Source organism: Oratosquilla oratoria, chromosome 4 (assembly GCF_046742065.1).
Source record: "Oratosquilla oratoria isolate Oo_2021 chromosome 4, ASM4674206v1, whole genome shotgun sequence".
NCBI classification, from domain to species: Eukaryota; Metazoa; Arthropoda; class Malacostraca; order Stomatopoda; family Squillidae; genus Oratosquilla; species Oratosquilla oratoria.
Genome location: NC_134780.1, coordinates 27,714,429 through 27,738,198, shown reverse-complemented (window position 1 = coordinate 27,738,198; position 23,770 = coordinate 27,714,429). Strand labels below are relative to the sequence as shown.

At 41.4% G+C, this 23,770-nt stretch overlaps 1 protein-coding gene across 2 annotated transcripts; it reads left to right on the top strand.

Moving 5' to 3' along the window:
• Window positions 1-150: 150 nt before the first annotated feature.
• Window positions 151-20,628, top strand: LOC143024710 (uncharacterized). Of its 2 annotated transcripts, none has more exons than XM_076183758.1 (11): window positions 151-351; window positions 4,959-5,171; window positions 7,510-7,543; window positions 8,117-8,280; window positions 8,544-8,651; window positions 9,018-9,438; window positions 11,465-11,637; window positions 12,527-12,602; window positions 13,728-14,207; window positions 18,124-18,352; window positions 18,751-20,628. In XM_076183758.1, the coding sequence occupies exons 1-11, from the start codon at window positions 244-246 to the stop codon at window positions 18,845-18,847; spliced, it is 2,103 nt and encodes a 700-aa protein (XP_076039873.1). In that variant the 5' UTR covers window positions 151-243; the 3' UTR covers window positions 18,848-20,628. The 2 variants fall into 2 exon arrangements, with proteins under 2 accessions (XP_076039873.1, XP_076039874.1); XM_076183759.1 differs by having other exon boundaries at window positions 152-351; window positions 9,021-9,438.
• The last annotated feature ends 3,142 nt before the right edge of the window (window positions 20,629-23,770 follow it).

The window sequence follows — 23,770 nt, the reverse complement described above, 5'->3', positions numbered from 1 at the left end:
TATGCGCATTCTTATAGTGTTATGTTTAATTAATTTACAACCCGTGAATTACAAAGAACCAATCATATCGTAGATTCAGCATCTTTTTCTTAGCTCATCCAATCGAAACTCAGGATTTTACTGGGTCATATTTGAATGTTTACATTTTCGGCGCGGGTCTATATACAAGTTAACGGAGGACTTTTTGAAAGGTTCTCGGGTGTTGTCCAGTAGGTAAAATTAAGAAAACTAGCAGGTTTAGCCATGGGTGGTGAAATTTATACACGTGAAGACTTAGAAAAGAAGAAGTATAAGGAACTACAGGAGATATGGCGGTCACTTGGCGCTCACAATAGCAAGAAAAGAATAAAGGTAAGAACAAAGTTTTAAATGATAAGAACATTGAATTGGTCTTGGAGCCTCGTTCAAAAATCGACCTAAAATTGGTATGTGGATTAGATAGAAAGTTGAGGAGAGCATTCAGTGTGACATTGGAATACTGAATTTTTAAATGTATGAGAATATAGTAACTACCCCGAGTTTCAAGAAATCCAGTCCCGCATCGGCAGACAACTGCCCTCGGACCTTCCTAATATTAAATATAAATATTAATATTAGACCTCTGGGAAGAAAAATTGGACTCTTGTCTGCTGTGTAAGTGGGCTGTTTCAGTGCCTCCATCTGTTAGGAACAGGAAGAGGGTGGGGGTACAGTCACTTGTTGTCAGTTTTCATGTGAAAATGAGGAAATAAAGTTGTAGCTGGTAGAAACAGATTTTGGGTCCACTGGAGGGATTGGTCTTTCGTAACTTCAGGACAGGTTGCACTTGTCACTTCCAGCTAAAGGTGAAAGTTGACAATCATGTTGATGCCATTTCCATGAACATGCACAACTCCCTGATTTCAAGAAAGAGGATTAAATGTAAAATGAAGTGGCCTTGCTATGTCTTGCTGCATTGCTTCTGACCCAGGGCAGTGCCAGTGGGCAAGATGCATGAATGACCTGGTCATATTAAATGCCATCCAGAGCCGTCCAATTCTAAATTAAGCCATCTTTTTTCATCATATTGCCTTTAAATGGTGTATTCTTCAGTTTACAGCAAGTATACCTAATTTCAGCGAGTTTGGTTGAAGATTAATAAAGTTATCTGCACCGATACCAAAGACCAGCTTAACGTCCAACGCAACTGGCGGGGGTCTCACTAATTACCGACGAAACCCAAACAAGGACGGTTTTTGCTCAAATGCACAATTCTATATATATCCCATTATATGGTTGCATTATTTGACATATTTTCTTTAAGATGTGTGACTTACATGTAATTCGATCAAAGAGAAGTCACGTGCCTCTGCAAAATCACCCACCACAGCTACGCATATTGTCCGACTCACTAAATACCGACAAAACCCGAACAAGGATGGTTTTTGCTCAAATGCACAATTTTATATAAAAAATTAGCATATGGTTGCATTACTTGAACTATTTTCTTTAAAATGTGTGATTTCCATGTAATATGATCAAAGAGAAGTTACGCTTTTATCCTCTGCAAAATTACCGACCACAGCTACAATTTGTCCAGCCCGCCATCTATGATCACTGGTGGTATGGATCAAACTACACTATATTAAGTTTCTTACTATTGAGTTATTAGTGTAATAGATTGCATATAGTTGAATTATTTCAACTATTTTCTTTAAAATGTGTTATTTTCATGTAATTTGACCAAAGAGAAGTTATGTTTTAGCCTCTGCAAAATGATCAACCACAGCTACGAATACCAACAATAACGTTTGAAAAATCAACTGACGAAGCTGCTACATCTTCAACCAAACTCGCTGAAATTAGGTATACTTGCTGTAAATTGAAGAATACACCATTTAAAGGCATTATGATGAAAAAAGATGGCTTAATTTAGAATTGGACGGCATTTAGTATGACCCTGAATGACCCATCATCCGTCTCGTGTTGCCAACCGGCGACGTTGCCACCAACCTGACACATCTTTTAAGACCCACCAACTTGGAAGTAGTGTGCCAGACAAGAAGAACGATAAAAGACATCACGAAGACGAAAATACACAACAACCAGACACTGGGCACCAAAGCCGGTGTTTCTCGTATTCCGTGTTCAGGATGTGATAAAGTTTACATCGGTGAAACATCATGCGACCTGAATACACGAATACGTGAACACCGTTACGATGTCAGGCATGATGTCACCACCAATGCATGTGTGACACATAGAAACAAGGAAAACCATCTTATGGACTGGAAGAATGCAGAGCTGCTGATACGAGAACCAGACAAAATCCGCAGGAAGTGTTTAGAAGCAGCAATCATTCAAGGAACGAACACTATTGAACAAAACAGGGGCATGTTTAACATCTCGCCTCACATTATTCCCCTAATACCCATGGCCAGCAAAATTTTAAATATCTAAACCACCCTATGTGGACATTTCGCTCAGGGACGTTTGGGCCAGCATTCTCATCCTTTCCCAGTGTTCAATCCCCCCCCCTTCTCCTCCTCCTCCTCCTCTTCCTTCCCCCCCCCTTTTCTCTCCCCGTTCCCTCCTTTCCCCTTATTTAATCTCAAGCATTTGTATCTCAACTTGTACTTGAAAAAGCTGTAATAAGCAAAACGTCGTACAAATAAAGGCTCCGTCCTCATATGGTGTTTAACTCGTCAATTTAATAGTTACACTATTCCTGCACAACTGGGGTCAAAATGACCCCATCTCAATATAACGTTAAATTGAATCTGCATAAATCACCCTCTATATTACAGTTATCAAATGAAATACTGTATGTACTATTTTTACAGGCATTTTACAGTGAATATAATATGTAAAAGTGAAAACTTTTAATTTATAACTGAGAAAATTCTTCATTCAGAAAGAACTGTCAGATAGTGTCAAACACGCAACAAATGTGAACAAGTTCAAACAAGTTTTCACACAACGTTCTGCTCTCGCTGTCATAGCAATTACACCATCAGTTGAGCACAGATGCTGGTTACAGGAACAACACTCTCTGCAATGGCTCGTAGGAAATCGCTTCTCCAAAGCGATGTAGATGAAGATACAGATGCCATAAGTGACAAAGAGTTTATACCTCAAGTTGGTGACGGCTCTAGTGATTGTTCTGATGCTGACAAGGATATTTCTTCATGGCGTCTATCGCAGTAAAAACCAAGCTGTAAGGCAATTATGGAGCCCCGAATTTGGCCCTCCAATATTTTCAAAGACAATGTCAGTGAAAAGATTTGAGGACATATGACGAGCGTTGCGATTTGATGATCCTACAACTCGTAATAGCAGGTTAGCAAGAGACAAACTCGCCGCTGTTCGTTTATTGTTTGATGGATTCGTTCAGAACTCGCAGCGTTGTTATGCACATACTGAATGTGTTACTGTTGACGAGTGACTCTATCTGTACAGGGGACGTTGTAGATTCATTCAATACATGCCTTCAAAGCCTGCAAAGTATGGATTGAAATTTTGGTTACTCACTGATGCAAAAAGCTCCTATGTATCAAATATACAAATGTACACTGCCAAAGATGAATTGAGAACTGAAGAATTAGGAATGTATGTGGTACTCTCTCTTACCCGTCACTTGTATAATTCTGGGATAAATGTGACGTGTGACAAATTTTTTACCAGCCTGAAGCTGGCACGCGAACTTGCACAGAAGCAAGTGTTGTTAGTTGGGACTATTCGCAACAACAGAAGCACGTATATTTGTACATTGGTTCATTATATATTATTTGTTTTGCCTTTATGGTATCAAGAAGTGATGTTTCTCTTTATATACCGGGTATTAAATATATATATTAACACTAGAAATATGTTTTTCCCTTTAATATGCTAAAATACTTTTAAAAAGAGGTTGGGGTCAAATTGACCCCATGGTGCATATTTGCTTGAAAAAAAATTGTGCATCCACGGGTTAAATAGAAATGCAATGTTCTTTTTTTTTCATATCGTTCCTTAATTTCCTTTAAGTATTTCTGTAACTTAACACAGACCTCCAACTCCTGTTTTCGTAATGATTTTTGTATCGATGGAATCCTTCACCCTTGGACTTAATGATCATTTCCAGGTCATTTATAAGGGCCCTTTCACACTAGGCAACTAGTGACAGTCACTAGTTGCCTACTATTATTTTAAATTGAGCCTTTCACACTAAGTCACTGCGGTTGCACAATAGGCTATGGCTGTTGCCCGCTCTGGTAACAAGTGACCGTCTCTGGCAGTTGCCATCACCAACCGTCTCTTTTTCTTGACCAGCAAAGCCAACAGAAGCACCTCCTCCATTGATGCTATTCTTTCGACTAATGAGATGATGTGAAAGGATTCCACAACTCTGTGACAATCACTGGTTGCTTGCAGTTGCCCGATACTTTCACACTATGCAACTAGTGACAGTCACTAGTTACCTAGTGTGAAAGGGGCCTAAATGATAAATAGCATACATCTTTTGCCTTCCTATCAGCAACTTACTTATCTATTTTAGGAATTTTCCTTTAATTCTTTGGCTTGGATGTTATTCTTATGAGGTAGACTACCCTGTCAAAATCTCACAAAAATGTACCTTAATCAGTTGTAACAGTGAATAGATGAGAAATAATGCTAAAATGTTTGCTGATCAATCCACTTCTCTACATGATATATATATTTAAATGTGTGTGTGTGTATGAATGTAAATGTTAATTTCTGAAATTCATCACAAAAAACATTTACCCAAGTCTATAACCACTTCCTTGTTAAGGAATACTTGTTGAATTTCATAATGGTTTCACAATTGATAAAGTAAAACATTTTGCTACCCAGATTTCCCTTGATGGCTGTTGGGCTATAGGCAGCTTGTAGTTACTTCAGTAATATTTCATGATCCTTTTCAAAGGGAGCTTGGGTGATTGGACCCAGGAACTTCTGTTGTTATATAGGAATTTAAACTTATTTTTAATTGTTTACAGGCAGAGAAGCTGATTGAATCTATTCTAGACACCCAGGATCAAAATCAACTTTCAGGTGATGCTAGTGCTGTTGCTGATGCCTTTCAAGAAGCAATGGATGTAGAGAATGCAGCTCAGCATCCCTCTTCTGAGGAACAGGATAAAAGTTCTCCTGATGAACTTTTAACAGGAATTACAGCTCCTGATTTCTCATCATTGGATGATGTGGACCAGGTATTATATTGTTGGTTGCATAATGTGTTTGCACTAGATATGTGACATTTTGTGCATTTAATGATTTTGCTCTTGGTGTGGTGAATGTTGTGTGTGTGAATAAGTGAGGGAAGTTACTCAAAATTTGTAGTGCTGGTACCTTCAGAAAGAGGTGAGAGAGTGACTGGGTTCTGAAGAAGAGCAAAAGGAAGAGGGCTCTGATATTCATCTCATTGGACTACCACCTGTCATTGTTTCATACCCAATATTTTCACAACAGGAAGTGAATTGATAGGATTAGGGGTAGTGATTACGTGATAACACCAGTTGTAGGAAATCATGTATAGATTTTTGGCTTGGTGGGAGGCTACACATCTGGAAGGAAGTTCAGGTTTTTGAGCTGATGGAAGCAGTAGGCTGATGAATAGTTCCTCTTGGGGAGCATTTTGCCCTTGGGGTCTATCCTCCTTCCATCACCTTAGTGTCACCTCTTGAAGACTTACCTCCTTGAGACTTCTCTTCTCAACAATCTGCTTAAGACTTTGGCTGTTTTTTTTTTTTTCATTTCTCATCTGTCCAGTCCTTGCCTTAATCACCAAATATCTACTTTGCTTTCCTTTTTTTTTCAGCTACTTCTCTTTCTGTGGGAGGTTTTGCGGATATACGGGATAGGAGGAAAGCTTCTAGGAGCTGTCAAGAGTTTTTGTGAGAGTAGTAGAGCTTGTGTCAGGATTAGAAATGGAGAGAGTGAGTGGTTCGAGGTAAAGGTGGGACTTTGTCAAGGATGCGTTATGTCACCCTGGCTGTTCAACTTATACATGGATGGGGTAGTGCGAGAGGTAACTGCAAGGGTAGTGGGTCAGGGATTGGAGATGGTTAAAGAAAATGGAGAAAAGTGGGAGGTGAGCCAGCTGTTGTTTGCGGACGACACTGCGCTTGTGGCAGGATCGGAGGAGGGATTGAGGAAGTTGGTGACAGAGTTTGGGAGAGTGTGTGATAGAAGAAAGCTGAAGATAGATGTGGGTAAAAGTAAGGTGATAAGATGTACAAGGGGTGAAAGTGGCAGTAGTCTGGAAGTGAGCATTAAGGGAGAGTGACTGGAGGAAGTGGATAGTTTTAGATACTTGGGTGCAAATGTGGCAGGAAAAGGTGGAGTGAAGGTGGAGGTAGAATGTAGATTGAGAGAAGCAAGTAAATGCCTTGGTGGATTATGAAGTGTAATGAGGAATAGACATTTGGGAATGGATGCTAAGAGGAGACTCTATGAAGGAGTGATTGTGCCAACAGCACTGTATGGGGCAGAAACATGGAACATAAGAGAGGAAGAGAGAAGGAGTTTGAATGTATTTGAGATAAGGTGTCTGAGAAGTATGATGGGGGTTACTAGGCTAGATAGAGTGAGAAATGAGGAGGTGAGGAGGAGAACAGGGGTGGAAAGGGAGTTGGGAGATAGGGTTGATGAAAGAGTATTAGGATGGTTTGGACACATGGAAAGAATGAGTGAAGAAAGACTAGTAAAAGAGGTATGGAAGGCAGATGTGGAAGGAGTGAACATGAAGGGACGTCCTAGGATGAGGTGGATGGATGGGGTGAAGGGGGCTTTGGGGAAGAGGGGAATGTCTGTTGAAGAAGGACAGGAGAGGACAGAAGACAGGGGTGAACAGAGAATGGTTGTATATGGATGATGTAATGCATGAGGTGGAGGTAGTATGTGTGAGCAAATTTTGATGCAGGATTTCTCCCCGTCTTCTCCTTTATGCATGGGGGATGGAGAGGGTGGATCGCTGATTTAATGAAGCGGCCTTGCTGTGGATGTGCTGTGTCTTGCGACCCTGCTTCTGACCCAGGGCAGTGGACAAGGTCCAGGGATGACCCATCATCCAGGAGATGCTAAGATGAGAGGGAGGGTGGAGGGGTGTGGAGTGTATTCAGGGATGGAATGGGTGGGAATGATTTTATGCCTTTTCCTTTTTGGCTACCTCCCTTGTAAGGGGGAAAAAGCCTTGGTATATGTATGTATGTATGTATGTATGTACTTCTCTTTCTGTGTGAAAGTTACAATTCATGACAATATTGCAATTATTAGTCTTGACAGTTGTATACTCATATCACACTTCTCAATGCTATTGTAAAAGCAGTGCTCAAGCACTTCATATTGTAATAGTTTGAAATGCTAGGGGAAAGCCCCAAAAACAATGTCGTTAGCTTGTCAAATGGTACCAGCTAATACTATGTGTAATCAGCTTGGTGGCACCAAATAGTGGCCAGTTTGCATAAATAGGAGTGGTTAGCTTGTTTGAGTAAGTTATGAATAGGGAAGAAATCCATGTGCTCTGATTTATTTTTTGTATTGTTTCAGAATTCTTCAGAGAAACTGGCAACAGAGGAGAAGGGTAATTGATTCATTCTGACCTTTTATACATAGCATTCAAGGTTGCATATAATCAATGTGAAATTATACTTTAAAGAATAGATTGTACAAACAAAAATGCCTTTTTCCCATTGTAAGGAGGATGGCCAAGTCTAATCATACACCTACTCTACATCTGATCCACACCCATGCAAAAACACATTCATTGTCCCTCCCATCTTTTCACCTCCTTAGCAGAGTCTGATAACCTGAGATGATTTACTCGCACCACTTAATGATATGGTGACTCCTCCCTCATCCACTCAAGGAAAATAGACACCAGACAAGAGGAAATTACCTTCAGGCCACAACACTTCTCCATTCATCTATGACCACTCTCCACTGACACCCATCTTTTGCCTTTTTTCTTCCTTGCTTGACAGGCATTCCCCCCACAACCCTGTTCCACCTCATTCTTGGCCTCTCCCTGCAGTATCCTTCTTCCAACTCTCCTCCTCACACTCCCTTTGCTAGTCCTTACTCCTTCCACATGCCCAAACTGTCTCAGCATCAAATAGAATAGGTCTGTTGATAAAGAGGAATTGTTGATCTTCAGATACTAACAAACAGAGGAAGAGGACTTCAACTTTTGATTTGTTTGAAGACGCACTTGAAGATCCACCAGAAAGTAGAGCCCGGGGATCAACCTTTGACATTGAAGAGGACCAAAAAGATACTGAAAAAGGAAAGAATGATGTAACTCAAGTTAATGAGAGTGCGGTAAGTTTAAACTTTGGTTTAAGATTGATATTTCACCGTAACTGTACTTGAGGTTACTGTCATATTGCAGTGTAGAACACTACAATTCTCTATTGTTACTTTTCACTCTTGACCATCACAAAAGGGAATTCATTTACATGTTTATATGCATAAGATACAGGTCAGGGGAATATTGCATAGAAGCAACCAGGAGAAAAAAATAGGCATCTCACTTTGCCAAGAATTACAAGTGTTATTTTACAACTACAGATATTTTTTAACAGGTACAAGAAAATAATGACCAGCTGGCATCCCTGAATGCTAGTGTGACAAGTCGACGTGTGCAGAGAGGGAGAAGGCTCGACTCTGATCAACAAAATCAGATTTCTGAAGTAAGAGCAGTGTTTGAAAGTATTTGAGTATTTCATTAGAGATAATCATTACTCTGTCATTGGGGCCAAAAACACTGAAAAGTTGAAGTTATAGAGGTGGTAAAAGAGGGAGTTAAGGAGTCAATATAAAGTTTTATTTGTATATTAGTTTCTTAATTTTTCTTTGTTGAAAATTTTTCTTGTATGATTCTGAATGTGCTAAGGCAATTCATCTTGCCTACAATGCTTTGCATGAAAAGAAATACTGATATTGGGAAGTATTAAATGCCCAGACTCAGAAGGAACTTTATGTTGAATAATGCACCCATATTCACCCACGTATACATGTAACATTTTATTTACATAATGTTTTTCATTTACACCTAGCAGGAAAGTGAATCTGTAAGTTCTACAAAGCGAACCCGGCGTGGTGTAAAATCTGTTGGCGAGTTTTCTCGAAGGGCACAAAATACAAGGAAGGCCAAATCATTGTATATTAATGGTAATAAGTCTGAGGGCTGCAACAAGGAAGAAAGTGCAAATGTCGCCAAGAAAGTTGAAGAAAAAGTAAGCTCAGATGATGCAGATATTTTAGGGAAGAAGGAACCCATTATCAGCCAGAAGGTATCGACAGTCATAGAAGAGGAAGAACCCACTATTAAGGAAAGTGATGTAGACATGGCTAATGTGGAGGAGCCAGGTGTAAATACTAAAGAAGCTGTTGATAGTAAGTCCACCAAAGAAGTACCTGGTCCATTATTTACCATTGGCAAAAGTGGGCGAACTCCTAAAGCAGGAGACAATGAAGGTATGAAAAGCTTTGTCATTGGTTGTACATGTGTTCATTGGGTTTGAGACATTCAGTTGCTTTAAAATCATATTGTGTATTTTATTTTTGGAATTTATTAGAAAGGGATTGAGGAAGTTGGTGACAGTTTGGGAGAGTGTGTGAAGGAAGAAAGCTGAAGATAAATGTGGGTAAAAGTAAGGTGATGAGATGTACAAGGGGTGAAAGTGGCAGCAGACTGGAAGTGAGCATTAAGGGTGAGTGACTGGAGGAAGTGGATAGTGTTAGATACTTGGGTGCAAATGTGGCAGGAAAGGGAGGAATGGAGGTGGAGGTAGAATGTAGATTGAGAGAAGCGAGTAAATGCCTTGGTGGGTTAAAAAGTGTAATGAGAAATAGACATTTGGGAATGGATGCTAAGAGATGATGGAGTGATTGTGGCAACAGCACTATGGGGCAGAAACATGGAACATAAGAGAGAAGGAGTTTGAATGTGTTTGAGATGAGGTGTCTGAGAAGTATGATGTGGGTTACTAGGCTAGATAGTGTGAGAAATGAGGAGGTGAGGAGGAGAACAGGGGTGGAAAGGGATTTGGGAGATAGGGTTGATGAAAGTATTAGGATGGTTTGGACACATTGAAAGAATGAGTGAAGAAATACTAGTAAAAGAGGTATGGAAGGCAGATGTGGAGGGAGTGAACGTGAGGGGACGTCCTAGGATGAGGTGGATGGATGGGGTGAAGGGGGCTTTGGGGAAGAGGGGAATGTCTGTTGAGGAAGGACGGGATGTGATGCATGAGGTGATGGATGATGTGATGCATGAGGTGGAATGGGCGGGGGGATGGGGGGTGAGGTAATATGTGTGAGCAAAATTTGACACAGCCCAAAGGGATTTCTCCCCATCTTCTCCTTTTATGCATGGGGGGGGGGGGTCGCTGATTTAATGAAGCTGCCTTGCTTCAAGGTGCAGGAATGACCCGTCATCCAGGATGTGCTAAGATGGAAGAGGTGTGGAGTGTATTTAGGGATGGAATGGGTGGGAATGATTTTATGCCTTTTTCTTTTTGGCTACCTCCCTTGTAAGGGGGAAAAAGCCTTGGTATATGTATGTATGTATGTACTGTAAACACTTGATCCTGTAAACAGGGTCAAGTGTATGTCAGATTTAATACATACATACATATACCAACAGCTTTTCCCCCTTACAAGGGAGATAGCTAAAGTCAAAGTCATAAATCCACTCTCACCCATTCCATCACCACATACTCCACTCCCATTCACCACCACCCCTCCCTCCCTCTTTTCTTGGCTCTTAGATGAGGGGTCATCCCTGCATTTTGCCCACTGCCCCTGGTCAGAAGTACTGTAGCAAGACACAGCACATCCACAGCAAGGCCACTTCATGCCAACCTTCCCTCTCTGTCCCCTCATGTAGAAAAAGAGAAGATGCATACCCCCATCCCCCACCCACTCCCATGCATCATCTGTACATAATAATTCTCCACTCATTACTATTTCCTGTTTTTTCCTTTCCTTCCTCAACAGACATTCCCCTCTTTCCCAATGTCCCTTTTACCCCATCCATCCATCTCATCCTTAGTTGCCCCCTCATGTTCGCTCCCTCCACCTGCCTTCCACACCTCTTTCTTTCCATGTGTCCTAACTATTCCAATACTCTTTCATCAACCCTATCTCCCAATTCTTTTTCCAACTCCACTCTCCTCCTCACCTCGTTTCTCACTTTATCTAGCCTAGTAACCCTTACCATACTTCTCAGGCATTTCATCTCAAACACATTTAGCTCTTCCTGTCTTATGTTCTATGTTTCTGTCCTATACAGTGCTGTCGGCACAATCTCCTCTTGGCATCCATTCCCAAATGTCTCTTGTTACACTTTTTAATCCCCCAAGTCATATTAAATGGTTCCGTTAAATTGATATAATGTCTATGTTTGAATTGTTCTCATAGTGATTTAGAATACTGAATGATTATTAATACTGGTGTTATTATTGTTGTTAAATAGTTAGTTGATTGTCTTCTTGCACAGGAGAGGGAAAGCCAGCAACCAAATTACCACGCTTTGTTGCATATGCACGGAGTCTCAAAATGCCAAACTTTAACAAGATTCATGCAAAGGCTTTCAAACGAATGGAAAATTTGGATGAGTACATGGCCAAGAAAAAGAAGGTGGCAGATCTTCTTGGGAGTGGGAAGAAACAGGTATTTGAATGTTTTGGTTTTCATATGTACGTATGTGGGGTCAAGTGGGCAGTGCATGTTTTGAGCAAGGAAGGAATAGGGCTAAAGAGAGATATGAATAGAGTGGTTGTATAGATGAAGAAATGATGCAGCCCAGAGGGATTTCTTTTCTGCTCTATATTTCTCAAGTGGATGACTGAGCAGGGAGGGGGGTTGCTGTGTAATGAAGTGGTGTGGCTAAAGCAGCTATTGATCTGGGGCCCTGCTGTGAATGTCCTGTGTTTTGCTACATTGCCTCTGACTCCAGCATTGTAGCAAGAAATAGGGATGACCATGTATCTACAAGCAGCTAATATGAGAGGGACATCAAATGGGTTTTTGAATGCTTTTACTTGGCCCTCCCTATGAAGAAGGGACCCTTTGGTGTGTGTGTGTGTTCACCTAGTTGTATTTTGCGGGAAGGGGAGCTATGCTCGTGGTGTCCCGCCTTTGTATCTCACAGTGTCTAGTTTGCTTTTAAACTCATGAATGGTTTTTGTGCATACTATTTCTTTGTCCAGTTTGTTCCAAGTGTCCACTACTCTATGTGGAAAACTGTTTTTCTTAGTTCTCTTCTGTGTGTGTGTGTATGTCAAGTTAGCTAGTGCATATCCTGTACTGAGGATAAATACATGTATATTTTTATGAAGGGTTTAAAGTGCTGAGATGAGGGATGGCTAAATGGGTTTTTATATCAGATAATGTGGGTGTGTTCTATGATGGCCACCCATAGGAGGAAAAAAAGGGCCGTTGGTGTACAGGTTTCTGTGTATTATATATTTGTGAGGGAAATGTTAAGTCTGCTGTAGATGGTGCTTCATCATAACCTGTTGTCTTGTATTTTTATCATCAATTGTTTTTTCTTCTTCAGGTACCTCCAGTAGACCCAAGTAAAGTGTTTAAACCATCAGTAACTTCAGCAAAGGATTTAAGTTTCAACTTTGGAGGTAAGCAATTGAGGAACCATTGTCCTCTTGTGAAAGATTGAGTGTATATACAGTATGTGTTGGACTACTGTTATATTCATGGGGAATAGGTTGAAAGTTTTATACTTGGTTTTAAGTTAAAAAAAATGCCACCCAAATTTGGTTGTGGCATACAAATGTTTCTTGGTTGTTCCCTAGTTGTAGGTAGGGTTGTAATCAGTTTGTTGCCCCTGGTCTCTCTTGCAGAAGACCTGCAGCCTCCAGGGTTGTAATGTTTCCTATCATTGGGATAGTGTTGGGACCAATACTGTAGACATTTATACTTTGTCAATGTGAGCAAAGAAAAAGAATACGTAACCCAGTATTTTGGCACTTAAAAGAATGAGACATGAGTAATGAAAGCCAATTACGAGCAGTTACAAAACATGAGACAATAATGAACAGAGGGGTTTGTCAGAAAGAGAACAACATACTAAACTGAAAATGTTGGGCATATGAGATAGGAGTAAGTTTAAATGACTAACACAGTGTAAGTGGGGTAGAACTGAAAGCTTTGCCACCTCATTAATATACATACATATACCAAGGGCTTTTTCCCTCTTACAAGGGAGGTAGCCAAACTCAAAGACATAAATCCACTCCCACCCATTTCATCACCACATACTCCATTCCCATTCACCACCCTTTCCTCCCCTCCCCCTTTTCTTGGCTCCACCTGGATGATGGATCATCCCTGCATCTTGCCTACTGCCCTTGGTCAGAAGCAATGCAGCAAGGCACAGCACATCCACAGCAAGGCCTCTTCATTTAATTGGCAACCCACCCTCTCCATCCCTTCATGCAGCAAAAGAGACAAGGGGGAGAAATCCCTTCGGGTTGCATCAAAATATCATTCACAGATCCCCCCCCCCCCTCATCCCCTATCCCCCACCCTCTCCCTTCCATGCATCACAGCATCAGCTATACACAACCATTCTCCACTCACTCCTATGTTCTGTCTTCTCCCTTCCTTCCTCAACAGACATTCCCCCCTTTCCCAATGCCCCTTTTAGCACAATCACTCCTTCATACAATCTCCTCTTAGCATCCATTCCCAAATGTCTATTTCTCATTATACTTTCACTAATATAGCTGTCTTTATTGCAGCCAGTAAAACTCCAAAGGGGATCAATAAATCTTCAAGTATTGCAAAGTCTCAAGATAGTGTGACTAAGCCTTCTTTAGGTAGGCCTACAAAGGCTTCAGCAAGCAAGTCCATCAGATCTCCTGGAAGGAAGGTGCTGTCTGCTGTTAAACCTAAATCGCCAAAGGAGGGCAAAAAGGTGCTCAGAATCTCTCCAAGAGGAAACAAAAAGTTGTCCAAAGCATCTCTGAAGGGGGCCCAAAAGCTATCTAAATCAAATGTCAAATCTGGGACTAATATCAAACCATTGACAGAAACAGCACTTTCTGGAAGAAAAGCACTCTCTCCCAAGCAAAATACAAAACCGAGTAAAGATGTTCCTGATCACAAGATGAACTTGAATAAAACTTCTCCCAAGAATCAAACAAGGCTAGTGATCCCAAGGAGGGCCTCGCCAAGATTGCAGTCTTTGACGCAATCCCAGAAAGAGAATCTTGTCCCAGGTTAGTGTTGCTTATTTGTAGATACATAACATACATATACCAAGGGCTTTAGCCAAAGTAAAAAGCATAAATCCACTCCCACCCATTTCATTCCCACATACTCCACTCCCATTCACCACCCCTCCCTCTTACTATTCATGGCTCCTCCTAGAGCCAAGAAAAGTACTTACACCAAAAGGCCCTTTATTTCTTATGGGGTGGGGGGACAGTGGCTGAGTCAAAGCATAAGTCCATCCAACACCAATCCAAATATTAGATGATTTGTAGAGAATTTTATTAATGTTGATATTGCTCATACAATTTCATGGAGGGGAAAAGAATACTGCCACCAAGTATTTCCACTTGGATCATAAGAGGCGAGAAGAAAGGGACGGGGATCGGGACTAGGCATCCTTCTTCTTGTAGCCCCACAGGGGACATTCCTAAATGAAAAAGTAAAGGCATAAGAGGGTCTGGGAGTTTTCGGACCAGCACCCTAAGGTTTGGGTCTTTTAATGTGCGTGGATGTGGTACAGATGAGAGTAAAAGGGAAGAGATAGGTAGTATGTTTGTGAGAAGAAAGATGGATGTGTTGGCTTTGAGTGAAACTAAGTTGAAAGGGAAGGGTGAGTGTAAGTGGGAGGTTATCAGGAGTGAAGAGAGGGCGAGGGAGGGAAGGGGTGGCTATTCTAGTAAGTGAGAGATAGGTAAACGTGTAGTGGAGTGGAAGGAGGTTTCCTCAAGGATAATGTGGATGAAGGTGAAACTGGGAAAGGAGATGTGGGTCTTTGTAAGTGCATATGGGCCTGGCAGTGAGAAGAGTGTAGAAGAAAGGGAGGCCTTTTGGATAGATTTAAATAAATGCATAGAAGATTTAGGGAGAAATGTCAATGTAATAGTACTGGGAGACCTTAATGCTAGGGTAGGAAATGATCCAATTGATGGAGTGGTTGGGAAATGTGGAGTTCCAGGAAAGAATCGTAGTGGAGAGTTGATGGTGGAAATGTGTCTAGAAAGAGAGTTGATGATAGCAAATACAGAGTTTCGGAAGAAAGTCAAGCATAAGTACACATGGGAGAGGGTGGTGGGTGGTAGATAGAGCATTGATGGATTATGTAGTGGTAAATAGGATTATGATAGGAAGAGTTAAGGATGTACATGTGCTAAGGGAGTGGGGGAATATCAGATCATTTTTTGGTGGAAGGTAAGTTGAGAGTGGAGGATAGATGGAGAAAGAGGAAAGGGACAAAAGTTAGGGAGGTGCTTAGAGTGAACTCTTTAAATGAAAAGGAGAAGGAGTACAAGAAGAAGCTGAAGGAGTGGGAGGGAGTGAAGGATAGAGTAGAACTAGGTATGGAGGAGGAATGGAGATGGTTCAAGGAGGGAGTCACAAAGTGTGCAAGGATGGTGTGTGGAACAAGAATGACAGGAGGAAATAGAAGGAAGGGTAGTGAATGGTGGGATGAGGAAACAAAGAAGGTTGTAGAAGAGAAGAAGCGAGCTTTCACAGATTGGTTACAAAATAGGACGAGTCATATGAGAGGTACAAAGAAAAGAAAAGAGAAGTAAAGCAAAAGATAAAGGAGGTAAAGAGAAGAGCAGATGTGAAGTGGGGTAAGAGTATGACAAAATTTTGAAAGTAATAAAAAGATGTTTTGGAAAGAAATTAACAGAGGAAGAGGAGGCGAATCAAGTAGAGAAGACAAGGTAAAAGGTGCAGATGGAGAGCTGATAATGGAAGAGAAGGCAGTTAGGGAAGATGGGCAGAATATTTTAGGGAGTTGCTAAATGTGAAGGAGGATAGGGAGGGAAAGATAGTTGCAGTGGGAAATGCTAAGAAAATGACCGTGATGAGTGAGGAAAATGGAGGAGAAATAAGGAAGGATGAAGTGAAGGCAGTTGTTAAGATGATGAAAGCAGGTAAGGCACCTGGTCTGGATGGATGCCATGCAGAATGTCTAAAAAAAGGAGGTACAGTGATGGTGGACTGGCTGGTGAGGTTATTTAATGTTTGTTGGAGAGAAAGTAGAGTGCCGGAAGACTGGAGGAGTGCCTGTATAGTTCCACTTTACAAGGGAAAAGGGGACAAGTGTGAATGTAGTAGTTTCAGAGCAATTAGCTTGTTAAGTGTAGTTGGGAAGGCTTATGGGAGGATCTTGATTGAGAGGATTAGGAGAGGAACAGAGGGAGTAATTGGTGAGGAACAGTGTGGATTTAGGACGGGTAGAGGTTGTGTAGATCAGATCTTTGTGGTAAGACAAATATGTGAGAAAGCTATAGGAAAGGGGAAGGATGTTTTTTGGGCATTTATGGATCTGGAAAAGGCTTACGATAGGGTAGACAGAAAGGCACTGTGGGAGGTTATGCAGATATATGGGATAGGAGGAAAGCTTCTAGGAGCTGTTAAGAGTTTTTATGAGAGTAGTAGAGCTTGTGTCAGGATTAGAAATGGAGAGAGTGAGTGGTTCGAGGTAAAGGTGGGACTTTGTCAAGGATGCGTTATGTCGCCCTGGCTGTTCAACTTATACATGGATGGGGTAGTGTGAGAGATAAATGCAAGGGCAGTGGGTCAGGGATTGAAGATGGTTAAAGAAAATGGAGAAAAGTGGGAGGTGAGCCAGCTGTTGTTTGTGGATGACACTGCGCTTGTGGCAGGATCGGAGGAGGGATTGAGGAAGGAGGAAGTTGGTGGCAGAGTTTGGGAGAGTATGTGACAGAGGAAAGCTAAAGATAAATGTGGGTAAAAGTAAGGTGATGAGATGTATAAGGGGTGAAAGAGGCAGTAGACTGGAAGTGAGCATTAAGGGAGAGCGACTGGAGGAAGTGGATAGTTGTAGATACTTGGGTGCAAATGTGGCAGGAAAAGGTGGAGTGAAGGTGGAGGTAGAATGTAGATTGAGAGAAGCAAGTAAATGCCTTGGATTGAAAAGTGTAATGAGGAATAGACATTTGGGAATGGATGCTAAGAGGAGACTGTATGAAGGAGTGATTGTGCCAACAGCACTGTATGGGGCAGAAACATGGAACATAAGAGAGGAAGAGAGAAGGAGTTTGAATGTGTTTGAGATGAGGTGTCTGAGAAGTATGATGGGGGTTACTAGGCAGAAACATGAATGAGAGGAGAGGGAGGAAAGGGAGTTGGGAGATAGGGTTGATGAAAGAGTATTAGGATGGTTTGGACATATGAGAAAGACTGAGTGAAAGAGGTATGGATGGCAGGTGGGGAAGGCGTGAACATGAGGGGCCGTCGTAGGCTGAGGTGGATGGGGGGTGTGAAGAGGTAGGGATTGAGGGAAGAGGGTGAGGAAGGACGGGAGAGGACAGAAGACAGGGGTGAATGGAGAATGGTTGTATATAGATGATGTTGTGATGCATGAGGTGGAATGGCCGGGGGGATGGGGGGTGAGGTAGTATGTGTGAGCAAAATTTGACGCAGCCCGAAGGGATTTCTCCCTGTCTTCTCCTTTTATGCATGTGGGGAAGGAGAGGGTGGGTCGCCGATTTAATGAAGCGGCCTTGCTGTGGATGCACTGTGTCTTGTGACACTGCTTCTGACCCAGGGCAGTGGACAGGGTGCAGGGATGACCCGTCATCCAGGAGGTGCTAAGATAAGAGGGAGGGTGGAGGGGTGTGGAGTGTATTCAGGGATGGAATGGGTGGGAATGATTTTATGCCTTTTTCTTTTTGGCTACCTCCCTTGTAAGGGGGAAAAAGCCTTGGTATATGTATGTATATCTCACAAGCACATTAATAATTTGGAATATGTCCTTTGTTAGTGCTATGGTTATTGTATATGGAGATACCTGTGGTCACTGCCATCACCTGATAAAGGGGATGTTTAAGTCAGAGTGTGCACATGCACAAATAAAACCCATCAATCTCTTTATCTCATGGAGTTTGCCAAATGTTACATATATACTCTTAAATTTTTCTCCAGCCAAATCCACACCTGCAAAGTCACTGTTGAATTTGACGAAAGTGACTGTAGACACTCCTGGGTCCGCACAAAGGAGACAATCCTACAACCCACAGGCTACCCAAGACAAGCCCCTGAGGTATAAACCTCATACTGGAGCACTTAAACCTTTTGTTGAACCAAGTAAGGTACATCATTCCAGAGAAACCCTCAAGAACCTGGCTGCCAAGAATCCGAACGTGAAATCCAGGTGTGTGTGTGTTTTTTATATATATATCACAACCATGCAATATTGCCCTGAATTTCTAGACCATATGTCATCTCCATTGTTGTTATAGTTGTCATATTAAGAAATTTTATTCCTAACATTCACTGGGAATGAAGATAAGGTTGTATGAGTGAGTGATTGTGTTCGTGGTACTGTATGATGTGGAGACTAAATTTGGAGAGTTGAAGAAAGGAAGAGCCTAAACATGTTTGAAAAGCATGATAGGTGTTCTGAGCATGGACAAAGTAAAAACTGGTGGTGAAGTAGAGAGCAGGTGGTGCAGAAGAGTTTTGTTTAGATGATTTCTTTTTTCTTTGTTTTGAATGGTTTTGCTATTCAAGTTGTCACTCAAATTTTCTTTCTTTTGATTGCTTATCCAGGCAGCAGATACGTGATGGACAGAAGAAAATCCTGAAGGGAGTAAGGACAAACAAGAGGTTTGAACTACAGATGGCCATGAGAGGCCTTGACGCTTAGAATGACAAAAGCTCTTGTCATGTTTTCACAAATTATTACTGACAACTTAGTATGTGTACAGTGTTTGAATGAAATTGTGGCTGCATGTCCAGTGGATGATTCCTATATAATTTTATTCTTAGAAGATATGTAATATTGAATACCAGATTGAACATAGAGAGCAAGCTTTGTTTTTGTCTTTATTTTGTCATGACAGATGTGTAAAAGTTAGAATTGTAATGAAGTAGGAGAATAAATCATTGATCTCAGATTTAGAGATGGTGCAATTTGCTTTGAAGATGGTAGAAAAAATAACTGGTTACTAACCTCAGTTGAGAAACCAAGTACCTTAGTATTTTTCCAACTATTGTAGACAAGAAGTTAATGATTACTGAGATTCAGATGAGGTATTCTGTGAATGTGGAGTAAGTATGTGAAATATTTTAAGGCTAGAATAACATAGATTGAAGTAGTCATTAGTTTCTTGTGTAACAAGTATTTCCTAAGAAATTGCAGGTTTTTTCAACTGACACTTTCTTCTTGACTAAATTCATGGGCTAAAGTACTATAGATGTTTTCATGTCAAAGTTTCCACTATATATTTGTATATAATGTATTTATATAATTAAGTTAGGTTCTTATGTGTATTAGAACAACACTACAGTTTTAGTTCTTTGAACTAAGGTGGTGTTTGTAATGAATGGAAAGATAAATTGTTTATTCTTTTGGTATAGCTTGCTTTATCTCTCTCTCTCTCTCTCTCTGAACTAAACAATGGGTACCCGCTGGTCTTGTGAGATGGATGACAGAGGCATTTGTCTCCTATATCCTCTCTCTATACTTATCTCCAGAAGATTTCTCTCTACTCCATACCATGTATACTTTCTGGTGTGAAACACCAGTGTTGCCATGTATTTTACACAACGTACCCAAAGGCCCTCTCCCCTTAACATGCTGGGATGGTTGAGTCATAGCATACACCCACCCCACAACTATCCAAAGCCATTCATCATCCCTCCCATCTTAGCAGCATTCCCATAGTTTTAAGAATATCACCCTAACTTATCCCTGCACGTAGTTACCTGATTCAAACCTTCCATTTAATGCCAGAAACTATGATACTATCCATAAGGATGGGGGTGTTGGTGTAAAAATACAATGGACTCTATTTTCCTGTTGCTTACCTTCAGATTATATCACCCTTCCTTCCATTTAGAGATGTGGGCCCAAAATCTGTCCATGCCTCCTTATTCATGCTCCCTCAACTTTCTCTTATAAAAGGTTTTAGCCAATGGTGAAGGGTGTTCTCCTCCTCTTCCTCCTCCATCCTCCAGCAGATAACAGAAACAGGTTCACACTAACACAACACAGATGTCATTACAATATCTCTTCTTAGAGGACCTGTGGGGCTGCAGATTTTAGGTTAGTGAAATTCAAAGCAGCGATTCATTATTGTCAATAGTTCTCTCTCAACTTCATGCTGTATACCTGCAGCTTCCAAATTTTTCTTCCATGTTGATGTGTTTGATTTTGGGTGTGTCATGCAAGTGATTGGTTTGAAAGGATTTGCTGTTTTGACCTGTGTGCAACAGGTTTAGAATTTAATGTTGTTAAAGAATGAATATCAGAGTGAGGCATAAGCTGTGTCTGACACAAGCATCTGCCTGCCCATTCTTGACCGTGACACCAGCTATGAGACTGCCAATTCGTTTTTACTTTTGTACCTGTCAACTATTTAAACTTAAGGTTTTCTCTGTATTAGAAAATAGGCTTCTTAACTTCTTAATAAATATGTCATGCATTGATGTGTTTAAACCTTTAATAAGGTGAAAATGCCCTTGGTATATAGATAACATATTTATTCACTTCTTTTGGACAACCAAGGCACTCCCTATAGTGACTCAAGGCTCAGACTGACTATGCTTTACAGCATGGTAACCAACATTCATTCTCTCTCTCTCTCTCTCTCTCTCTCTCTCTCTTTTTTTTTTTTTTTTTTTTAAGCATACATACATATGCCAAGGCTTTTTTCCCCTTAAAAGGGAGGTAGCCAAAAGGGAAAAGGCATAAAAACCTTCCCACCCATTCCATCCCTGAATACACTCCACACCCCTCCACCCTCCCTCTCATCTTAGCACCTCCAGGATGACGGGTCATCCCTGCACCTTGTCCACTGCCCTGGGTCAGAAGCAGTGTCGCAAGACACAGCACATCCACAGCAAGGCCGCTTCATTAAATCAGCGACTGCCCCCTCTCCGTCCCTCCATGCATAAAAGGAGAAGACAGGGAGAAATCCCTTCGGGCTGCGTCAAATTTTGCTCACACATACTACCTCACCCCCATCCCCCGCCCATTCCACCTCATGCATCACAACATCATCCATATACAACCATTCTCCATTCACCCCTGTCTTCTGTCCTCTCCCGTCCTTTCTCAACAGACATTCCCCTCTTCCCCAAAGCCCCCTTCACCCCATCCATCCACCTCATCCTAGGACGTCCCCTCATGTTCACTCCTTCCACATCTGCCTTCCATACCACTTTTACTAGTCTTTCTTCACTCATTCTTTCCATGTGTCCAAACCATCCCAATACTCTTTCATCAACCCTGTCTCCCAACTCCCTTTCCACCCCTGTTCTCCTCCTCACCTCATTTCTCACTCTATCTAGCCTAGTAACTCCCATCATACTTCTCAAGACACCTCATCTCAAACACATTCAAACTCCTTCTCTCTTCCTCTCTTATGTTCCATGTTTCTGCCCCATACAGTGCTGTTGGCACAATCACTCCTTCATAGAGTCTCCTCTTAGCATCTTTTCCCAAATGTCTATTCCTCATTACACTTTTCAATCCACCAAGGCATTTACTTGCTTCTCTCAATCTACATTCTACCTCCACCTTCACTCCACCTTTTCCTGCCACATTTGCACCCAAGTATCTAAAACTATCCACTTCCTCCAGTCGCTCTCCCTTAATGCTCACTTCCAGTCTACTGCCACTTTCACCCCTTGTACATCTCATCACCTTACTTTTCCCCACATTTATTTTCAGCTTTCTTCTATCACACACTCTCCCAAACTCTGTCACCAACTTCCTCAATCCCTCCTCCAATTCTGCCACAAGCGCCGTGTCGTCCGCAAACAACAGCTGGCTCACCTCCCACTTTTCTCCATTTTCTTTAACCATCTCCAATTCCTGACCCACTACCCTTGCATTTACCTCTCACACTACCCCTACCATGTATAAGTTGAACAGCCAGGGCGACATAACGCATCCTTGACGAAGTCCCACCTTTACCTCGAACCACTCACTCTCTCCATTTCTAATCCTGATGCAAGCTCTACTGCTCTCATAAGAACTCTTGACAGCTCCTAGAAGCTTACCTCCTATCCCATATATCCGCAAAACCTCCCACAGTGCCTTACTGTCTACCCTGTCGTAAACCCTTTCCAGATCCATAAAAGCCAAAAAAAAACATCCTCCTTTCCTATAGCTTTCTCACATATCTGTCTTACCACAAAGATCTGATCTACACAACCTCTACCCATCCTAAATCCACACTGTTCCTCACCAATTACTCCCTCTGTTCCTCTCCTAATCCTCTCAATCAAGATCCTCCCATAAGCCTTCCCGACTACGCTTAACAAGCTAATCCATCTGAAACTACTATATTCACATTTGTCCCCTTTTCCCTTGTAAAGTGGAACTATACAGGCACTCCTCCAGTCCTCCGGCACTCTACCCTCTCTCCAGCAAACATTAAATAACCTCACCAGCCAGTCCACCATCACTGTACCTCCTTTTTTAGACATTCTGCATGGCATCCATCCAGACCAGGTGCCTTACCTGCTTTCATCATCTTAACAACTGCCTTCACTTCATCCTTCCTTATTTCTCCTCCATTTTCCTCACTCATCACGGTCATTTTCTTAGCATTTCCCACTGCAACTATCTTTCCCTCCCTATCCTCCTTCACATTTAGCAACTCCCTAAAATATTCTGCCCATCTTCCCCTTACTGCCTTCTCTTCCATTATCATCTCTCCATCTGCACCTTTTAGCTTTTCTTCCCTACTTGATTCGCCTCCTCTTCCTCTGTTAATTTCTTTCCAAAACATCTTTTTATTACTTTCAAAATTTTCAGTCATACTCTTACCCCATTTCACATCTGCTCTCCTCTTTGCCTCCTTTACCTTTTGCTTTACTTCTCTTTTCTTTTCTTTGTACCTCTCATATGACTCCCTCATCCTATTTTGTAACTTATCTGAGAAAGCTCGCTTCTTCTCTTCTACAACCTTCTTTGTTTCCTCATCCCACCATTCACTACCCTTCCTTCTATTTCCTCCTGTCCTTCTTGTTCCACACACCATAGAAAAGGAAAATCCTTGCACTTTTCATGTTATTATAGATCTCATTCAGTATTTCTTACTTAAACTTACTTAAAAGTGATCATTTTTCATTTTTGAGTGAAGACCCTCCATCCATTGATAAAAAAGATACTTAGTGACTTGGTCTGCAGAGATGTTGCATCACTAATATACTGGTTCCCCATCTAGTAAGTTCATTAGGTGGAATGAAAATTTATGAAGGCGAGGGGTACAGATGGGACTAGAAAAAGTTGAACAGGCCAGCCTGAGACTGTTTGGTCAAGTAATAAGAATGGATAAGATAGCCTTTAACAGTTGTGGGGAACTATTGGCATTCGTGTCAAATGTGGCATACCAGTGATTTGTCTCTGACACATGAAACCTGGGCTCACACAAAAAAATAATGAAACTAACAAGTTTTCTGAATTTTGTATTTCACCTCAACTGAATATTATTGATTTTATAAATTGATGTGTATAGATACATGGAACTGCCTTATGGTCTCTCGCAGTCGCCTTCATTCTTATGTACAGTATTTATGTTCCCAAAAACAGGAACGTTGAAGCCGTGTACAACAG

Coding starts and splice junctions, on each gene's coding strand:
- LOC143024710 (XM_076183758.1), top strand. CDS start 244: ATGGGTGGTGAAATTTATACACGTGAAGACTTAGAAAAGAAGAAGTAT. Junction 5,172..7,509: donor CATTGGATGATGTGGACCAG/GTATTATATTGT, acceptor GTATTGTTTCAG/AATTCTTCAGAGAAACTGGC. Junction 12,603..13,727: donor TTTAAGTTTCAACTTTGGAG/GTAAGCAATTGA, acceptor TCTTTATTGCAG/CCAGTAAAACTCCAAAGGGG.